The sequence below is a fragment of the Hylobates moloch genome, unplaced genomic scaffold, assembly GCF_009828535.3.
Source record: "Hylobates moloch isolate HMO894 unplaced genomic scaffold, HMol_V3 SCAFFOLD_20, whole genome shotgun sequence".
Lineage (NCBI taxonomy): Eukaryota > Metazoa > Chordata > Mammalia > Primates > Hylobatidae > Hylobates > Hylobates moloch.
Genome location: NW_026652295.1, coordinates 39,998,125 through 40,018,145, shown reverse-complemented (window position 1 = coordinate 40,018,145; position 20,021 = coordinate 39,998,125). Strand labels below are relative to the sequence as shown.

General features: G+C 58.1%; 1 protein-coding gene across 3 annotated transcripts; it reads right to left on the bottom strand.

Annotated features, from left to right (window-relative positions):
• Positions 1-2,424: 2,424 nt before the first annotated feature.
• Positions 2,425-19,657, bottom strand: MDFI (MyoD family inhibitor). 3 transcript variants are annotated; one of them, XM_032140395.1, is made up of 6 exons: positions 19,402-19,657; positions 18,300-18,535; positions 17,850-17,936; positions 10,358-10,540; positions 6,825-7,049; positions 2,425-3,351 (listed from the first exon to the last, which is right to left on the bottom strand). In XM_032140395.1, the coding sequence occupies exons 3-6, from the start codon at positions 17,923-17,925 to the stop codon at positions 3,095-3,097; spliced, it is 741 nt and encodes a 246-aa protein (XP_031996286.1). In that variant the 5' UTR covers positions 17,926-17,936; positions 18,300-18,535; positions 19,402-19,657; the 3' UTR covers positions 2,425-3,094. The 3 variants fall into 3 exon arrangements, with proteins under 3 accessions (XP_031996286.1, XP_031996285.1, XP_031996287.1); XM_032140394.2 differs by lacking the exons at positions 18,300-18,535; positions 19,402-19,657 and adding an exon at positions 18,023-18,207; XM_032140396.2 differs by lacking the exons at positions 10,358-10,540; positions 18,300-18,535; positions 19,402-19,657 and adding an exon at positions 18,023-18,207.
• Between the last annotated feature and the right edge of the window lie 364 nt (positions 19,658-20,021).

Sequence of the window (20,021 nt, the reverse complement as noted above, 5' to 3'; positions counted from 1 at the left end):
TACACACAGGGAACTAAGGCCTGGGGACGAAAGGGCCTCTTCCCCGGGGCCCACAGCACAGCCAGGCCTAGAACTGTCTCCTGGCTCAGCTCAGCTATTGGAAAGCAGAGCCTGGGAGCCTGTGGTAGACCACGAGGAGAGGGAAGGGCCCAGAGCCAGGGCTTTTGCCATTTGCTGCCCGGCAGGGATAAGGGCCACCTGGGCAAAAGACAGGGAGGTGAGGAAGGCGAGGCAGGCGTGGGACGAAGCTTGAATGGATAGGCATGAGTCTCCGCAGCCCAGCCTCAGGCTGGCCAGGGGTGGCGGCGGCTGCAGGCTGTGAAATGTGTGGGTGTGTGTCTGTGTGTGCGTAGATGTGGTGTGAGTGTGTGTGTGGGTGCGGGTGATGGAATGCATGAGCCTGTGGAATGTATGTGAATATGTGACTGTATGGAGAGTCTGTGTGAGTGTATATGTGTGCGCGTATAGGGGTGAAGTGGGTGTGTGTTTGGAGTGTGTGTGTGTGTGTGTGTGCTGGGGGGCTGGCTAAATCCTTCCCCTGTCCCGCCCCAACCCAGCTTAGCCTCTAGGGTTTCAGCCACTGTCCTAAAGAAAACAGCCTGGAGCCTGCAGCAGGAAATCGCTGTTTGGATTGCAGAGGCGCCTCTTCCTGCCACAGCCCTGCGGAGCGGAGAGGGCCAGGAGCAGGCCTTCCTGCCCACCTGGACCAGATATCGAGCTGGCCAGGAGCCCCTTCACCCCCTGATCTGGCCTCCCTAACACACTTCGGACCCCAGCCTTGAGGACTGAATGGGAAAGTCTCCCACCGTTGTCTCTCTAGGGCAGTGGGAGAAGTGGATGCCCCCCAGGCTGAGTGAACCGAGGCTGGTACTCCCTCACAGAGGACAGCCGGGCAGTCCTGTCAATGGTAGGTCCAGCAATTCCACATTCACTAACGTTCTGCCAATACAGCTCATTCATGCAAAAGGGTGTGCCTTGCTTAGCCTGGTTTGTAACAAAGCACTTGGGAGTGGATTAAGCAGACCTGGGGGTCTCTGGACTGTGGTGCATCCATCCAGGGCAACTCAGCCAGCTCTCCGTGTGCTGGGAAGGAAGCTCCCCAAGACACGGCCAGGTGGGAAAAACAGGGTACAGGACAGTGTGTACAGGATCCTCACATCTTCGTAAAAAAAGAAAACACATACATGTAAATGCTTGTGTGTGCACAGATTAGACTTTCAAACCTTCCGTACCTTGGGCAGGCAATAACTAAGAAAATATATAAAAATACGCACAAATAGATACATGAGTGCTGGGGGTGCCTCGGGGACCCTCTACCGGCTTGTGAGACCCCAGGCAGGTCCCTTTGTCTCTGTGTCTTGAATTTCTTGTGTGCTCTCAGAGGTCAGAAAACCTTGAAGATGGTGAAGTGAGGCGTGTGTGAGTGGGGATGGAGTGGGGGGCTAGTTCTAGTTGCCTGTTAGAACCTCCTCCTCCTGCTGCAATGACACCCACTCCCAAGGCCATAGGCTGCTCCCTCCTGTGACATTCCTTAAGAGAGTTTGGATTTCATCTGGCCCTTTTCCCCAGTGCCCCCTCCTTCCTTCCAGAATCCCTCGGAACCACTCCAAGCGTTCATTCCTGGAAGCAGTGCCCATTAATACCCCTGCGCCCCCCCTCTCAAGGCCTTCATCAGCTGAGTGTTCTCCAAGTCGCCCTGTCTCAGAGCCTCTCATGTCCCCTGGACCTCTCCTGGCCTCCTCCAGGTCCAGGTTATGCGTGGGGGGTGCTGGTCCAGCCGGCCCCCTACATCGGGGTCCAGCTGCCCCCAGTGCGGCCCTGCAGCCCTCACAGCAGCCATTGCTTCTCAGGCCCCTCCCTCTGCACACCAAGGCCGCCCCACAGATGGCTATAGGGGCCCATGCAGTCCTGACAAGGCTTCCTTCTTTCTCAGATGCCTGGCAATAGGGGGATGCCTGAGGCTGGGTGTGTGACCCCCACTGGGCCTCCAGTGAAGCCCAGGGGCAAGCTTGGGCTGCCCCGGGCCTGGAGTAGCCCCCTCCTAGGCACCCCTCTGGCACTGACAGGGGCATCACCTACGCCTTGGAGCGACTTCATGGGGAAGAGCTGGAGAAGCTGGAGTTAGCAGGAGATTAATTAATCAAAACCCGAACACATCTGCTGTTAATTAATTCCATGCCAAGGTTAACTCTTCCCTCTGGGCTTCCCCTCCCTTTGGTGGGAAGAGGGAAATAATGGTGGGAGACGGCACCCCCCTTAACCTTCTTCCCTTAGTGGGAAACATGAAGGGAGGGGAACGTGAAGGGCAGGGCCCCCAGAAGGCAGGGCAGCCTCGTCCATGCGGGTGCTTTTTAGGGGTGGTAGGGGGCATTTGCTTTTGAGAGTCAGGGTCCATGGCAATTAGTCATGAGTCCTGAGGAAATCTGAGATGGACAAATATCTTTATTTACAGCAACAAATAGAACAGACCCTCCCTCCCTTCCCTCCCTTTCCCCTTCCAGTCTTTTCCATACTGTTCCCCCTCCCGCCCCACCCCAGGCTCTCGCCTAGCCTTGCCCTCTGGGGTCACTGCGTGGGTTAGGCCCCCACAAAAGTCTGGGAAAGGAGACTGGAGAGGGCTGGCTGAGGGTGGGTGGGGTGTCTCTTTTCACATTTTGCTGTCCTCTAAGCCCGGGGTGGAGGAGAGAGGCGGGCACCAGGAGCAGGGAGAGGTAGAGAGCCACGGACCCACCGGCCCACCCTCCCAAGTAACTTTCACAGTGTTCTGCAGCCCTGGCTGCCCCCCGCGGCCCCCACCCCGGCCCTGCCCCTAGGTTGTCCTGTCGGGTCCTCAGCAATGTATGAACCTGGTAATCCAGTAAAGAGTTCAGGCTTGTCTGCCATGGGCCCACCACCCACGGCTGAGGAGGTGGCCCCTCTGAGTGCTCCCCACCATTTTCAAGGCTGGGGTTCTGAGAGGACATGGGTGGGTAGGAGAGGACCAGGGAGAGGGGGCTTCTCAAGCCTTGTTTGACAGTCCTGGGCCTGGCCCCACTCAGAGGGACCCTGCTGGAATCTGCAGGGGTGCCAGGCCGGCCTAGCCCCTGACAGAGGCTCAGGAGGAGAAGCAGAGCCCACAGCACTCCATGCAGATCTCCAGGCAGTCCGCGGACTCGCAGCAGGCATCCAGGATGCCACAGTCCAGGTCGCAGGGCAGGTCGCAGTCAGCACACTCGCCGGAGCCGCAGCAGCAGCAGCAGAGGCACGAGTCCTCTGAGCTGCAGGAGCCGCAGGTGGCGCAGTCCAGGACGATGTTGCACAGCGTCAGGAACTCGCAGAACAGGCAGGACAGGATGCAGTGGACACAGCAGTCTGCGGGGTGGGCGGTGGAGAGGGGAGGGGTGAGAGAGGGGAGGGGTGAGTGTGTGTGAAATAGCCAGGGGCACGGGGGCCCCAGGGGCACGGGGGCCCGCAGCAGCGGCAGCAGCAGCAGCAGGGCCGCTGAGTGTTCACTGTGTGCCTGAAGCTCACGTATCTGTCCCCACAGCTCCATCTTCTAGGTGATGACCCCAAGGCAGACAGTTAAGCACATCAGAGCAGGCAGTCTGGGTCATCCTTGCTCTTAGCCACCCTCTGTTTATTTGTTTAACCAACATATGGAGTGATACATGTTCTAGGCACTGTTCTGAGTGCTGTGCATGAATTACATTCATTTAGGCCTCCAATGACTCTATGAGGCAGGGGCTATTACTAGCCTCACTCTACAGATGAAGAGACTGAGGTTAAGAGAAGTTGGCCAGGCCCAGTAGCTCATGCCTGTAATCCCAGCTCTTTGGGAGGCCGAGGTGGGCGGATCACCTGAGGTTACGAGTTCAAGACCAGCCTGGCCAACATGGCAAAATCCCATCTCTATTAAAAATACAAAAAATTAGCTGGGCGTGGTGGCACACGCCTATAATCCCAGCTACTCGCGAGGCTGAGGCAGGAGAATCGCTTGAACCCAGGAGATGGAGGCTGCAGTGAGCCGAGATCGCGCCATTGCATTCCAGCCTGGGCAACAAGAGCTAGACTCTGCCTCAGAAAAAAAAAAAAAGAGAGAGAGAGAAGTTAAGTCTACACCCAGAATCCTACCACCTGGCTCATCTCTCACCTGGACACCTTCAACAGCCTGCTTACTGGTCTCCCGACTCCCTGGCTTTGACCACTGCCACCTGGCATCTTCACTCCACACCGCAGCCAGAGGGATCCTTTAGAAATACCTGTTGGATCCTGGCCCTCCTCTGCTCAGACCCCTCCCATGGTTCACATGTCACTTGTGATAAAAGCTGAAATCTTTGAAGTGGCCTCTGAGGCCCCCTGTGGTCTGGTCCCTGTGCCCTCTTAGTTCTCTTCTCCCACTCTTCTCCTCCGGATCACTCTGCTCTGGCCATGCCAGCCTCCTGGCTGCTCTTTGGCCATGCAGGCGCTGATTCCTCTGCCTGGAACAATCTTGCCACAGGCAAGTGCTTGGCTGACTCCCTCATCTCCTTCTTTGCCCAAATGCCACCTCTCACCGAGGCTTTCCACCACCCGCTTCAATACTGCAACTGGCTGGCTCTGCCTCACACCTCCCTGCCCGGCCCTACCTGACGGCCCTCTTCTTCCCTCAGAGGACATTGCCTCCCACTGTACTACAAGGTTTTCTCATATTCATTGTCATCTCCTTCTACTGGATATGTAAGCTCCAGCAGGGCAAGCATCTTTGCCCATTTTGTTCACTGAAAGATTACAAGCCCCTAGAACAGCGCCAGCCACATAGAGGTGCTCAGTGAATAGAACAGAAATGCACGAAGCTGCGCTGGGCACCAGCTGGGAGGTGGTGGAGCTGGGACTTGAATCCAGGCTGCTGGCTCTAGAGCCCATGTCCTGCAGCCCTCCGTGTGCTGGGGCCAGGCCATGGGGCACAGCGTGCAGCTCTCCTGCCGGGGGGCCCCCTTGGAGGCTCACTGTGCTGTGGAGGGTCTAACCCTGCTCTCCTGCATTCCTATGTGGAGGGACTAGGGTCTTGTGATCTCTCTCCAAACTGGATAGGGTAGTTATCTTCAAATGTAAATCTAATGAGGTCACCACCTTGTTTAAAACCCTTCAGTGGCTCCCTACTGCTCTCCAGATAGTCTAGGTTCACTGCCTGGTTGGTAAGGACCTCCCAGGACCCCTGCCTGCCAGGAGTCTCACCTTTGGCAGTTCACCCTCCAGCCACATTGGCCATTTCTCAGCTCTGTGCTCATGCTCTCCTGGCTGGAGCCTCCTTCTGGTCTTTGAAGGCATGTTCAGACATCGCCTCCAAGCCTTCCCAGGATTCCCTCCCCAGATTTCTGGGCTGGTGTGAGTGGTCCCCCTGTGTTTGCATAATCCTCTGCATGAGTTTATCACTGCACTTATCACATCGTATGGCGATTACCTATCTACGTCTCTCATGAAAGCTCTATGAGGTCATGAACCAGGTATCCAGCACATAGCAGGTGCCTAGAACATTTCATTTTATTTTTCTTTGAGACAAAGTTTTGCTCGTGTTGCCCAGGCTGGAGTGCAATCTCGGGCGCGATCTCGCTCACTGCAACCTCCGCCTCCTGAGTAGCTGGGATTACAGGCGCTCACCGCCACGCCCGGCTCATTTTTTGTATTTTTAGTAGAGACAGGGTTTCACCATGTTGGCAAGGCTGGTCTCGAACTCCTGACCTCAGATGATCCACCCACCTCGGCCTCCCACAGTGCTGGGATTACAGGTGTGAGCCAACGTGCCCGGCCAGGACATTTTAAATGAATAAATGGCTCCTTCATAAATAAAACTTTTGGGACCGGGCTCAGTGGCTCACGCTGGTAATCCCAGAACTTTGGGAGGCCGAGGCAGGTGGATCACCTGAGGTCAGGAGTTCGAGACCAAGCTGGCCAATATGGTGAAATCCTGTCTCTACTAAAAATACAAAAATTAGCTGGGCGTGGTGAGACGCACCTGTAGTCCCAGCTACTCAGGAGGCTGCGACAGAACCCAGGAGAAAGAGGTTGCAGTGAGCCGAGATCGTGCCACTGCGCCCCAGCCTGGGCGACAGAGCGAGACTCCATCTCAAAAAAAAAAAAAAAAAGACCGTTGGGCAGAATCTGCTCTGCAGAGTGGGAAGATTTCTGAGCATGTTACGTGCAAGTGTGTTTTGCAGATGCCCAGGCCAGGGTCCTTTCACATGGACAGGAATCACTGGAACATTCTGATGTAAAGGTCAGGCCATCACTGAGCTCAGGCAGCTGTTAGCCATGTTCAGTTGATGGCTGGTGAGGAGGGGACTGGCTGCCCCTGTGGCCCTGCAGAGGGTCTTTGTGTTGCAGGCGCATCGGCTGGCTGGGTGTCTGGATCCTCTGACCTCCCACTGCACCTTGCAGCCCTGCCCTGGCACTATTTTATTCTGCTACATGTTCTTTTTTCTTCCCTGAACAGAAAATTTCTGTTTCCAGAAACAGAGTGGCTTAAGATGGATCAACCCAGGTGGCTCCATTCCTTGTCACAGCGACTCTGGGAAAGCAGGGATGGGGAGCGGTTTGGGGGGTGGTGGGGAGGTGGCCTTGAGAAGGCAGGTACACCTTTACCCAACAGGTGTACTTTGCAAGGTTCTAAGATTTGATCATGCATCAGGTTCCCTGCAGGGCTTGTTAAGCTCCACCAGAGATTCCAATCCAGTAGGCGTGGAAGGAGGCTGAGATCCTGCATTTCTAAGCAGCAGCCTGGTGAAGGTGCTCCTGTGGGCCCATGTGCCATGCTTCGAGGAACTCAGCTTCGGAGGCCTCTCCCAGGGAGAGATGGGATGGGTGCTTACCTTCCTGTGCCTGGAGGGGGATCTGGGAGGCGGTGGATTTGCTGCTGCTCTTACTCTTCTTGCTGCCCTGGCTGGCAAGAGATGGGTGTGTCTGCAACTTCCGGTGGGCCTTGGGGCCACCGAGGGCACCATTCCCTGCCCGTCTGGTGCCACCCAGCTCTGAGGGGTGGCCAGAGCCATTCGGCAGAAGTGGGGTGCAGCCCAAGGGGTTCCCCTGAGGCTGGCCTGGAGAGATGAAGAGAAAGCATGATGGGAAAAGGGTAGGGGTCATTCAGCCCCCAGAGCTATGCTTGAATCCTGCCTGCTGCATTCTTACATACTCCCCAAAGCACCCAGCCAGATCTGTATCCTGCAGATGGGGAAACTGAGGCCCAGAGAGAAGAAATGACTAGTCCAGAGCCACGCCATGAAATTGAGTTGGGCCTAGCTCCTGACTCTCAGTTCAGTGCTCAGTCCAGAAATGACAGAGGTACAAGGGCAGGGGCTCGGAGCCCTGGACCTCTCCTTTGTTCCTCACACAAAGTCCATTCTCCTGCTCTTGTCATCCTGGGGTTTCGGCAGAGTGGTGGCAGTGGCGGTGTTGGGGAAGAGGGGTGGTTTGGCTGGGGTTGGGAGCACAGCAGTGAAGCAGTTAATCTTCACCTCGGCCTCTGCCAAGCCCCCAGCTGTTATTGCCCTTGGCGCGCTGGGTGATTTATTGGAAACATCTGTTTGGAGATGAACGCCTGGCTCTGGAATCCAGGGGCTCCTCATTGCAGCCCCTCTACCTCCTGCTCCTTCCTCCTGGTGCCTCCACTGAAGCCTCTGCCCTCCGCACCCCCAACCCCATCCAGCCTCTATGGGCAGCTGGCAGAGAGTTTGAGGAGGGGCCCTTGGGGTCTGGGAGAGGAGGGAGGGAAGAAGGCAAGAGGAAGGGCAGTGGGGAGACCCCTGAAGCCAGGACCCCTGGGTCCCCATTACAGGCTGAGGGACCAGACTTCAGCTTTATCAACGGGGTACAGGCAAGGTGACCCTGGAGACCCCCCAAACCCTGAATTCCTTCCTGCTCCTCGCTCAGGGATGTGCAGTTCTGGGTGAGAACCGGCTGGCTTAGTTCTGTTCTCAAGAGATGAGGGGAGGTGTGTATGGTGGGGGGAGTGAGGAGGGACTGAGGAGGGGTCACTGAGAGCTCTGGGGCCCCTCAGCTGTGCAGGGGTCCTGACTCCTGGGCAGGACCCTGTGGCCCCAAGGACCCTCTGTAAATGTGGGGCACTTCAGTCCCTCAGGAGCTGGGATCTGGATCCCCATCTCCCTCCAGGCCTGGTCTGTGTATGTGAATTGTGTAGGAGGGAGATGTCTTAGGGGCCCTGGAGCCCAAGGAGAGGGGAGGGTGGCCTCGGTGCCTCCCTTGGCTGAAGAGGCCGGGTCTTCCAGTGATGGCAGCAGTCACAACATCGCACACTGCATGCTTCCTGCACGCCAGCCCTTCTAAGTACTTGCTGCTCACGGATCCCCTCAGTATTGCTAGTCTTCTTTTACTGATGAGGAAACTGAGTCCCGGAGAGGTAGAGGTACAGTAAGTTGCCCAAGGTCACACAGCTAGCAAGTGTCACAGGTGGGATGAGCTTAGAGAGTAGGAGCTGGGGCTCAGAGGGCAGAGACCAGCATGGGGGCAGAGGCTGGGAGACAAGCGACTGAGGAATAAGCTGCTACTATCACGATAATCACTACCCTCATAACTGGTGGCGTGCGTATTTCCGGCAGGTATTATGTACCAAGCACAGTGCTAGAAGCTTTAGGTGGAGCAGCTTCTTTTTTTTTTTTGAGACGGAGTCTAGCTCCATGCCCAGGCCGGAGTGCAGTGGCGCAATCTCGGCTCACTGCAACGTCCGCCTCCCGGGTTCACGCCATTCTTCTGCCTCAGCCTCCCGAGTAGCTGGGGACTACAGGCGCCCGCCACCACAGCTGGCTAATTTTTTGTATTTTTTAGTAGGGACGGGGTTTCACCGTGTTAGCCAGGATGGTCTCGATCTCCTGACCTCGTGATCCACCCGCCTCGGCCTCCCAGAGTGCTGGGATTACAGGGGTGAGTAGGTGGAGCAGCTTCTTTAGGCACTGCAATAGATCTACTACTGGCCCCATTTCACAGATGAGAAAACAGAGAACCAGAGAGGGGAAAACTTGCCAAAGGTCCTGTAGCTGGGAAGTGGAGCGCGGAGGGCATGAAGATTGGGAGAAAGGAGCTCAGGACAAGGTGGGGGGTCGGGGGAGGGTGGGAAGCAGGGTGCTGGAGAGGCTCCATGCTGGGAGCCTCCAGCAAGAGGTGTGGCTGGTGCCTGCATCTGGGTAAACAGGGTTAAGGCTATGGGAAGTGGCCAGGCCTGAATCATCAGGCCCCCACCTCTTGGCCCCACACAGGGTGACTGGGCCGAGTCCTTGGCCAGCTTCGGTGCCCCTTGCCCTTCTGCCTAAACATGGGCACAGTGACCAGAGGGCGGGAGTGTGCGGTGAGCTGAGGGATCTGGGTGATGTGGACAGACACAGAGCTTGCCTGTGGCCATGGCCGTGGGGGCTGAGTCACAGAGCAAACACTCAGGGCTCACAGACACAGGAGTGTCTGTCCCATTCCCACCAGGCCCCCTCCTCCACGGCCACGACGCTGACCTCTTTCTCTCAATTCTGCTGGTGGGTGTGCTGGAGGAGATCGAGGGCCGTGCACTAGTGGGATTAGTACCCCTGACTTCCAGGGAGTCCAGCTTAGCCCCCGATGCCCTGGCTGGAGGCGGCTCCCAGCTCAGCCATGCCAGCTGGGCATGCAGGCAGGCACTGCAAAGAGTGTTGGGCCGGGAGACCTGAGTTTCCCAGCTTGGGACCAGGGTGGGCCGTTCTCTGTGCCTGTTTCCTCATCTGTAAAACGGGCTTCACAGTAGCCATCCTGCTGCCTCATTGCAGGCTGATTAGGAGAGCAAGTGAGCCCATCCAGGGAAAGAAAGTTGGAAAGTAAAAATGTGTCTAAAGATGTGGGCAAATCTTCGTTAGTTATAAAATGATCCCAGCTGTTGCTTCTCCTGTTCTTGAGGGTGAAGGGGGAAAATTCTCTCCCTCCCAGGACCTCCTTGGAGAACTCGAGCCAGGCCTGAGAATGGAGCTGAATTTTGTTCCTTTCGCCCTAGAGCAACTGGGGGCTTCTTTCTTTTACCTGTGATTCCCGGAAGGATGGAGATCCATCAGGCTCTGGCTCCCTGCCTGACCCCAGCCCGTAGCTCTCTTCCTGAGGCAGGGGGTGCCTCTCTCCAGGTAGCCGCATGCTCTCTGTCCTGAGCCATTTTGCCTGGAGCCTGCCCACACTCCCTGCTTCCTAGTCACTTTGCAGTGGAGGTCTTCCCCTTGACAGAAAGCACAGTGACAGTGCCCTTCCCCTTTTTGCTGCCTGTGCTGCCACCCTCAAGTTTCTGGCCAAGCAGGTGCACCCATTTTTGCCAACCCATTTGGGTTGAGTTCCCTAGTGCAACCCTACATGTTGCCATCCAACCTCCTGGCCCCCTAGGACTCACATGTCACAGCTTCTGTGGGGATGTCGAGGTCAGTGCTGTCCAGGGCCTGGGGGATGCCAGGGCCATTGCCTTGGGGCATGGGGGTTGCCGCCTCCTCCAGGGAGCCCTCCTCTGGTGCTGCCTCCGCAGGGTAAGTGGATCCTGTTACTACCTCCAGCCCAGGAAGGAGGGATAGGGTCTGGGCTAGGAAAAAAGGAGATGACTGAGGTCCATTTTCCTGGGGCCTTCCTGTTTGCCCAGCCGTGGGCCCCGCCCCACAGCCCAGCATGCCCACCGAACCCTCATTCTTTGTCTGTCTGCATCAGTTATGCAGCCCTTACTCTAGCTGACAACAGCACCAGGCTCCAAAATAGAAAGCTCCCAAACCACAATCTGGGAGTGAGCAAGGGTGTGCATGCATTTGAGGGTGTGCACGTGTGCATGTGGTGTCGGGAGGGGCAGAGATGGCAGAATATAAAGAGAAGTAGGGAGAGGAGGCAGAAACACAACGCAGGGGAGAACAGACAGACGGTCAGCAACGGAGAGATAGGGACAGGCATCGAGAGTGACAGGGAGAATCAAAGGGACAGTGAGAGGTAGAGGTAAAGGGAGATAGAGCATCGGACTGTGAGAGATTGGGCACGGAAAAGAGATCCACAGCGACCCAGTGACAGACAACCTGGGACGGGAGCGAGACGCAGCAATAGCGCGGAAGTCAGTAACGAAGAGAAAGATAGAGATGGGGCAGGGGCAGAGGCGACAGAGAAGGTAGCACTGTGTGATACAGAGCGCGGAGGGAGACGGGAGAAACTGGGTCAGAGAGGACGATGGCAGAGGAGTGAGAGGAACCTGGGGGTGAGGAGCAGGGAGGGGCTACAGTCAGGAGGAGGACAAGGAGCCGGCCGGAGCACTGGGGAAGAGGTGAACCGCAGCCACATGTAATTACAGTGGCTCTGTGCAGGGGCGGCAGGAGGCAGAAATGGAGCCACCTTCAAACCCACAGCTCCCCAGCCTGCAGGACTAGGGCCCCTAGGCTCAGGGGGAAAAAGGGATGGGGGATGGGAGGTGAGGGAGGGAGGAAGAAAGGGGTCTGAGCTTCCACGCACTCAGCCAGGGGTCGGGGCGGGCCCAGGCTGTGGCAACGAAAGGGTGTAGGGTGCAGCCTGGGCCTCTCATCAGACCTCAGCCTATGCAGTTAGTTGGAAGGACAGGGGTCTAAAGAGCGTGGCCTTCCACCTGCCCCCTCCCCACATATCATGTTGGGAGAAGGAGCAAGGAGACACAGAAACAAGAGACTCAGAGATGCAGAGGCCAAAAGAGCACAGGGAGAGGCAGGGTGACACAGAGGGGGACACAGGGAGAGGCAGGGTGACACAGAGGGGTACATGGGGAGAGGCAGGGTGACAGAGAGGGGGACATGGGGAGAGGCAGGGTGACAGAGAGGGGAACACGGGAAGAGGCAGAGTGACAGAGAGGGGGACACGGGGAGACGGGGAGATGAGGAGAAACAGCAGGGAAGCCCAGAGAGTACACACCCCACAGAGAGACCAGAAAGAGACACATGCAGAGACAGAGACACAGAGAGACACAGGGTAGTCTTGGGAATTGAAATGGAATCAATCACAGAGAATAGTGAGGGGTTGACACAGAGAGGGAGAGAGCAGGGGTGGGGGAGAGAGGCAAAGAGAGGGAGATGAGAGATGAAAGAAGAGAGGAGGGAGGTAATTAGAGGGATCAGTGGAGGCTTGGGCATGCAGGCCTGGGAGATGGGAGTTGGAAGCATGTTGAGGAGAAGATCCTGTGGCCCAGCTGCCTCCCTGGGTCCAGAGCACAGCCCTCTGTGGCCATGACCCTCAGTGACCCTCATGACCCTTGTTCCAAGGGGTCTGGACCCCCACAGCCAGGGGAATGGACGCCCCAGAGGCCCCACGTGGGAAGCACAGAGGGCGGCAGGCCCAGCAGGCATGCTCTCACCTGCCCAGGGAAAAACCACAGGCCTTGCCTGGAGACAGGAGCTGGGGCAATGGGAAGGGAGGGCTGGTGCTCCTAGGATTCGTGCAGGGCAGGAGAGTTATTTGCTGGGAACCCTTCCCGGGGCCCATGGCTCCATGGAGGCAGGCGTGGGTTCCTTCCAGCTCCATCTGCTCTTTGGGTCTGTTGAGAGCTCCCCTCATAGCTGGGTTAATCGTTGGGAAACCAAATGGCTTTTGGACAATCAGAGGATTTGGACAAGGGGGAGCAGGCAAGTGGAGACGCTGGTGCTAGATGGTGCCTCTCCTAGCCCCGAGCCTGGTCTACACCAGCTCAGATATGGCTCTTGAAGGCTAAGACCAAGTTGCCATGACAAGGGAGGCTCAGGGTCCTAATTTCCAGGAAACCAGGGGCCTGCCTAGCTCTGGCCCCTGGCCCCCAGAGGCATGGCCCTAGGCCCTGAACTGGGGGACCTGACTCTCCCACAGGGTGTAATGAGACAGAAAGACCTGAGTGAGGAGCGGAAGATCCAAGCCCTACATTCACCAGTTACCAGCCTGGCAAATTATCAGAGTTGGGTTACTTTGCATGGAAAGGGCAGTCCTAGTGCTCATGCCACAGGGTTTCAAGGAGGAAAGAAAATGCTCATCAGGGGGTTGTTTGCGAGCCTTTCACCCACAGCCCTACTACTCTTCCCTCCTTCCCTTCCTCTCTTCTTTCCTTCCTCCCTCCTTTCTCTCTCTCTCTCTTTTTTTTTAATGAGTAGTTTGGCTTCTGACCTTTCCCCTTTCATTAATCCATCCCTCCCTCCCTCCCTCCCTCCTTCCCTCCTTCCTGTGCTGTGTGGTTTAACATTTATTAAGCACCTATGAGGCACCCAGCAATATGACAAGTACTGGGTATACCCGAGTGAGAAAGACCAGCTCACTGCCTTGGAGTTCTCGGTTAGGGGAGGGGTGGGCTGGTGGCTCTTACATACCCAGAGGTGCAAGAGTTACACTGGGGCATCTGGAAGAATGGTGGAAGCACGCCTGGCGCCCCCTCCCCTCTCACTCGCTGCACCTAGCTCAGATGGGTGAGTGTGGCAAGCAGGCTTCCTGGGGCGGGCAATACTCACACTCAGTCTTGACCAATCAACAGCACAGAGGGGGAGTTTTGAGAAGAGCAGCAGGAATCAAGACCCCCGAGTGAGCCGCTACAGAGTGAGCAAGGAAGCCACATGCTCTGGGGTGGTGTTGAGGCTGGGAAGCCTAGAATGATAGCTGGGGCACGACAGGCCTTGTGGTCACTTCCCAGGCTTCCTGCTGAGGTCACCAGGGCTCACAGAGGTGACACTGTGAGTCCTATGGTAGAGAGAGCCAGGACTTCTGCTCCCTGCCCTGCTCCCCCTCCTCCCCGCAGTGTTAGAGAGGGAGGAAGGCGAGGAAGAGGGTTTAAGGAGCCTGGAGTTCACATCTCCACCTGCCTTACCCAAAGCGTCTCCGCTCTCTGGGCAGCCTCTCCTGACAGTCACCTATAGGGCTGGTGACCTTGGATCTGGTGGGAACAGGAAATCATAGAGTGCAGACCAAGGCCCGAGGAGGCCCATCCCGCAGGAATCCTATCAGGAATCAGACCGTGGAGGAAAAATGAGGGAGGAAAGAAAACCAAGCCCAATAATCCTGACCTGAAGACACACAGAGGGACAGAGAACCTCCGGAGCCAGGAGGGGCCGCAGAGGGGACCCAGCAAACCAGCACTGAGGGCAGAAGAGGGAGCTGTGCCAGATATCCAGAGACAGGGAAGCAGAAGGAAAAGGAAGAAGCAGCTGCAGGAAGACCTGGTCTGCAAAGGAGACACTGCCCAGGTGGCCCAGACCCCTAGGTGTGGATTGAGAAGCAGCTCCTGCTTGGAACAGATGTGGCAGAGGCGCCAAGAGCCCAGTTTTCCATTCTGTAACCAAGAGACACCACTGTCCAGCCACAGAGGGGAGAACATCTCAGGGGAGAAACTTCTGAAGGGTGGAAGAGTGGGGTGGCAGGAGGCAAGGTGGTGGCCAGCAAAGGCGAAGGAGGCCCCCTGTGTGGATGTGCAATTCATGTCCTGCAGAAGGTGACTGCCAAGGGGGTGAGTGGATGTGGCTGAAGTCCTTGCCCTCCTAGTAGGTGCCATCTGCTCACCCAACTGCACACCTGCTCCATCTGACCAAGGGGGTACCTTTTTCTAATCTGCACCGGGTGCCACACATGCTGGCTCTGAGCAGAAGCCCCCAGCCCTGTACCCCTCCTCTCAAGGATGGCCATCTACAAAGGGGAGATACGGAAAGGCAACAGCCCCTTTGCTTCAATACACTCTCATTCCTAACACGGGGTAAGATTCTGGTAAATGCCTGGAGCTCTGGAAAGACTCCCCAGATGGGAATGTGAGAGTCATGTTTAAATCCATGAGCCCAAGAGGAAAGGCCGAGACTCACACCCTCAGCAAGGACTCTGTGGGCTCTCTCTGCTTGCCATCCACCAAGTTGAGGGGTGGTCCTGGACCAACAGCGAGTAGGGGGGAACCTCTTTCACGTGGGATGGGTTCAAGCCTGCACAGTGCCCATGGGAGTTCCAGCCAAAAGATCGCTGGCTGGCGTGGAGAGAGGACCGTGTTCCAGAGCTCCACTGCCTGGTGCCTTAAGTTTAGCCCTCATCATTGTCTTTGTGGACGGTGGATCTGGGCTTCCTCCTTGGAACTCTGACCATCTCTAGGGAGGGAAGGCCAGAACTTCATATGGTTAGAGAGTGGTGGCTGGAACCCCACACTTTAATCTTTCCCTGGCTTGGCATTTAAGGCCTCAGTCTGGACCTTCAATCTATCAATGTACCATGATCCCGTGTTCCAGGCAGACTGTCCTCTCCATGGTCCGGGTCATTGCCGGATCTTCTGACCAGTCCACCCATGCTTATATTGTTCCTGTGGACCAGAAGGTCCTACTCCTCCCGCTCTCCAACTCATCCTGGACCAAGCTCAAACTTCACCTCTTCCTCTAGTCAGCTTTCTCTGACCCAGTTGCTGAGAACTTAGCTCCAGTGTCCCCTCTTGTTAATTATAATTTGTTAGCGAAGTCCTGGCTTCTCAACCAGACTACAACCCTCTCAACTCACTCCCTTGGAGTGGTGTCCATATTCATCTCTGCATCCCCAGGGAGCACTCGGCAAACGCCTATTGGGGAGTACTTTCTGGAGTTTGGAATGCCCCTGTCAGGGGAAGGAGAAAGAGAAATGGATGAAGACTAGGGGTGGCATCTGGGCCTGAACCCCAAGAAAGTCAGAGAGGGTGGACTCCTTTGATGCACACATGGTTGATGCGAATCCAGTGGTCACAGTCCCAGGCCACCAAGCTGAAAACTAAAGAGGGCCTGGGCTAGCCAGTTAGTCTGGGACAAGTTGGTTTTATTTTAGGTCTGAAGGCTCCAAATCCCCAGGAAATTCAATTCAGAACCATGAACAGGAATGTGACACCCCAGTGCTGGGCAAATGTGCCTGTGGGCTAGGAAGCCAGGCTCCCAGGGCTCTCAGGGGTGGGTGGGGAGGAGGCCACTAGGAGAGCCAAGGGTGTGGGGGCTTGGCCACCTGCCCCTACCAGATCTGCCCTGAGTCCCCTTGTGCCCTGTCTGCATCTGGGGTGGCTGAGGGAGGGGGCCGACTTGCTCCCTGGCTGTCCTGCCAGCAGAGCCCCTGGGGCAGTGCTGTGGCCTTGCTGTTCTGTCAGCACTCAGGGAGTAAAGCGTGGGGGATTCTGGTCTCAAATTCAGGCGTCTGTGGGGTTTTGGCTGGGTCTCCTGCGGTTTGGGCTTCCTGGGCAGCAGGCTCATTCTCCCAAGGCGGTGGCAGAGCGAAGCCTTGAGTTATGAAAGCCGCATTGTCTGGCCCAGCCCAGGCTGGGGAGGGGGTCTGCTGGGGCGCTGGGGGGCCTCAAGTTACAGCCCAGGGCTTCACCCTCCCAGTTGCCCACGCTGGCCCCGGTTCTGTGCAGTTAGCCCTCTCCTCTTGCTGCTGGAGCTGAGAATGGCTTCAACAAGGAAGGGGATCTTGGAAGGAGGTAGTGGAGGGAGAGCAGAGAAAATGGATAAGGGGAGGGAGAAAGCTGGAAAGAGTAAGAGGACGGGAGAGCAGGAGGCTGAGGAAGGGAGGAGGCAGGAGGGAGGCCCAGCGGGACAGGGAAGGTTCCCAGACACAGAGAAGGACCCTTCCAAGTGCCCTGCCCCCAGCTGTCCCTCTGGGCTGAAGGAGTCCAGTTCTTGGAGGCGCTCATCCTGCAGAAGGCCCCGTTGCAGGGGCCCCACAGAGACAGCAGGGAATTTGAGGCTTGGCCAAGATGGGCTGTAGACACACTAGCCTCATCTATGTGCTGGCTGTTGGCCAGACCTCTTCCACTTGTCCTCACTCTGGTTTAGAGGACCCCCCCCCCACCTCCACAACTAGGCGTCCATACCAAGTAGGTGGGGAGTGGAGAGGGGCCTCCTCGAACAGGCAGGCAGGCCGGCTGCGAGGACGCATGTGGAGGCTGAGGCCAGAGAAGGGAAGGAGCTTGTCCAAGGCAAGGCAGGGAGTTCGTGTCAGAGGTTCAGGAGCAGACCTTCATTATTCAGAGTCAAAGAGGGGAAAGGGGGAATGGGGCTGGTGGGGAGGAAAGCAACGACTTAGACAGTGGAGATTCCATTTATGAAATCCGGGTCCACACTCCTGCACGCGGTTCCCCTGGCCCTGAACACATCCCAGAGGTTCCTGACTTCTCCCTGACCCGGACTTCCACTTGGGAGCTTCGGCTTAGGCATCTGGCCAGTGAGGGGAAGGGACTGAGAACCAGGGCCCGGCGAGGCCCCTACCCCAAACCCCTTCAGGGAGTCACAAACCGTCCTTGGCTTGAGAGGCTCCCCCAGGAATCGCGGGTAGGTTACAGACTGCGCCAGGCGCGGGACGGGGCATTTCAATCGGGCTGTAGACACTGGGTTGGGGTGCGTGTGTGTGCACAGGGCAAGGGCGGCGGGGAATGGCCGGCACGAGAGGGAAGGAAGGCGAGGGAGAAGGGATGGCAAGAAAGAGGGGAGGGGCCGGGTCCTGCAGCCGCTCGCGGCAGACAAAAGTTTTCGGGAAGCGCTGGGCTCTGGTTGGGCTGGGGGAAGGGAAGTAGAGAAAGATTCAGACAACGCCCCCTCCTCCACACCAGGCTCCCACAAATATTTACACATTGGGCAGAAAGAGTTGAGACACAAATCCCAGACGGACAGACAGACACCGCGGAGTGTGTGTGTGTGTGTTTGTGTGTGTCTGGTGTCGGGAGTTGCGGGGAGTTGGAGCCAACTTGGCACAGCCGCAGCCTCTGTTCAGGGCCCTGCCTCCCTCGCCCAGCCCCTACTCTCCTAGGACCAAGTCCTCAAACCCAGACTTTTCGTCCCTACCCCCACCAAGCTCCCCGGAACCGTCTCCCCGCGTCTGGGGACGGAGGGGAGAACTAACAACTGGTCCCTTCAGCCGCCCACCCGCCCCTGTCCAGCTTCGCTCGCCACTCCCGGTCCTACCTGGGCCCGGGGCTGCGCTGGGGGCTCCATGGGGCGCGTCGCAGCCAGAGGGGCCCTGGCCGTTCACCTGGTACATCGGCCCCGGACCTGCGGAAAACAGGGCTCAGCGGGCGGCGCCGGAGGCGGGCAGGGGGCGATTCCCCCGCAGATGCTCGCCTCCCACGTCCACTCACTCGTGCGAGCCGCGCTACGCTCTCTTCCAGCCGGATTCCCGCGCGGGGCCCGCCATGCGCGCCTGCTCCGGGAGCCCCCGCCCAGGTCCCGCTCGCTCCCGGGTGCTCGCCTGGCGCCCCCTCCCCTCTCACTCGCTGCTTTCTCCCATTTCAGCGCCAGCTCACGCCGTTCGCCCCTTCCTTCTTCCTTCTCTCCCTCCAGCCCCCCTCGCTCCTCCCCTACTCGCCTCTCCCCTCCCCTCTTCCCTGGCCCACCCTCTCCCCGCCCCCTCCTCGCCTTCCCAGTCGCCCCTCTGCGGGTCCCCTCCCCTGCGCCGGGCTTGGCCCAGCCCGGAGCCGGACACGTCTGTCCGCGGGGCGCCCGAGGCCCGAGCCCCCGCAGGAAGCCGGCTGGGCGCGCTTCCTCCGCGCTCTCCGAGCGGGGCCTCAGTCTCCCCAAATCCCTGCTCTCTGAGGCCCGGAGATCCGCGGGCTGAACGTTTTCCTTTGCCTGTCCAAACTCTGCAAAAGTTTCTGGAAAATCAGGAGAAAGAGAGAAACCTCAACCACTTCGTGGAACTGTCTGAATAATTGCGGCCTCCAAATCTCTTTGCCCCAAAGATGGGCGCGATCAAGTTTCTCAGTCACCTTTTACCCACCCCCTCGGTCTCCGCCCGGGGTCCTAAGCCAGGGACAGGGATCTGGGCTCCCAGGCCACCCGCCCACAGCGCCAGAGTTGTCTGTCCGGGAAATCCGGTTAGTGACCAGCCAGCCTCCCCTGTGCCCGCAGCAGCCCAGAGCATCCCCGAACCTCCTGCCCCATCAGCTGTGCGTGGGAATGTGTGTCAGAAAACCGACTTTGGGGGCAAAGAGAGGTCCTCCGAATTCAGCCCTTCTTTGGGATCCAGACTGAATCCGAGGGCTTCTAAGATGGGGGTTCGGGGAGAAAGGGGAGGGAGGGAGCCTCTCCTGGTGGGGCCAGCCGGGCGGCGCGTCTGGATGCTGAGCCCTGGTGGTAGGAAGGAGCCGCTGCCAGGCAGTCCGAGAGGGTTCAGGGACCCTCAGCGCGACCCCGGAACCTGGTCCCCGAGAATGGGGAAGACTTTGGAGCCTGCAGCTCTCCAGGTGGGGCTGGGCGGGCCCGTGGGATGATGCTCAGGTGGGGCAGCCCCCTGGGGTGACAGCGTCTCAGCCATACTTGTCTAGGGCCGCCTAGGAGCCGCGTCTGGGCTCCCCGCCACGAGGGCCAGTGAGCACACTGGAGGGCAGCGGCGGCACCAGGCCACCTTTTCTAGTCTCGCGTCCAGCCGGGTCTGGAAGTGGAGAGCTGGGACGCAGGAGGCCGGGAGTCCCAGCTCCCCACTTCTTGGACTCTCCCAGCCCCCATAGTCGCTACTTACGGCTATCGCAGGTCCTGAGGCGCCGTCGGGGCCAGGACCGGGATGGCCGACACGGAGCCGGCAGCGCTCTCGGCACCCGCGGCCACGTCCCAGCGATGGGCTGGGGTAGTTGAGGCCCGGAGGAAGGTGGGGCGGGACGAGAAGAGAGTGTTCCGCCCCCTAGGCAGGGCTGCTAGCTGCGGGGGTCTGTCCTAGTGCCCCAGGAGCCGGCCGGGATCCGGCTGCTCTCCGGGAGCTCTGGAGAGCTGAGCCAACTCCCCCTTCCTGGCACGGGCTGAGTCACCCGGGACGCGCCCGCGCCTGGGCCTGGCGGCTGCTGCATTCTTACCTGCTTACCTGGGCGCGCACCATGGGCCTCACCCACCTCCAAAGGCAATCCTCACCGTCTCTCTCCGTTTCCTCCCGCGTATAGGGCCCCCTCCCGAACCCCAGACCTCAGTGCTGCACCCCTCCCCCTGCTTTCTCAGTCTCAATCCAGGGCCCTTAAACTCTGCATCAGCTCAGTCCCGGAGCCTTACTGTTCCAAGTCGCCTGCTTCATCTCAAAAGTCCTCTGAATCTGGCCCAGCACTAATGTCTGTGTTGTTGGAAATGTAAATTATGCTTTAAATTTAATCCCAC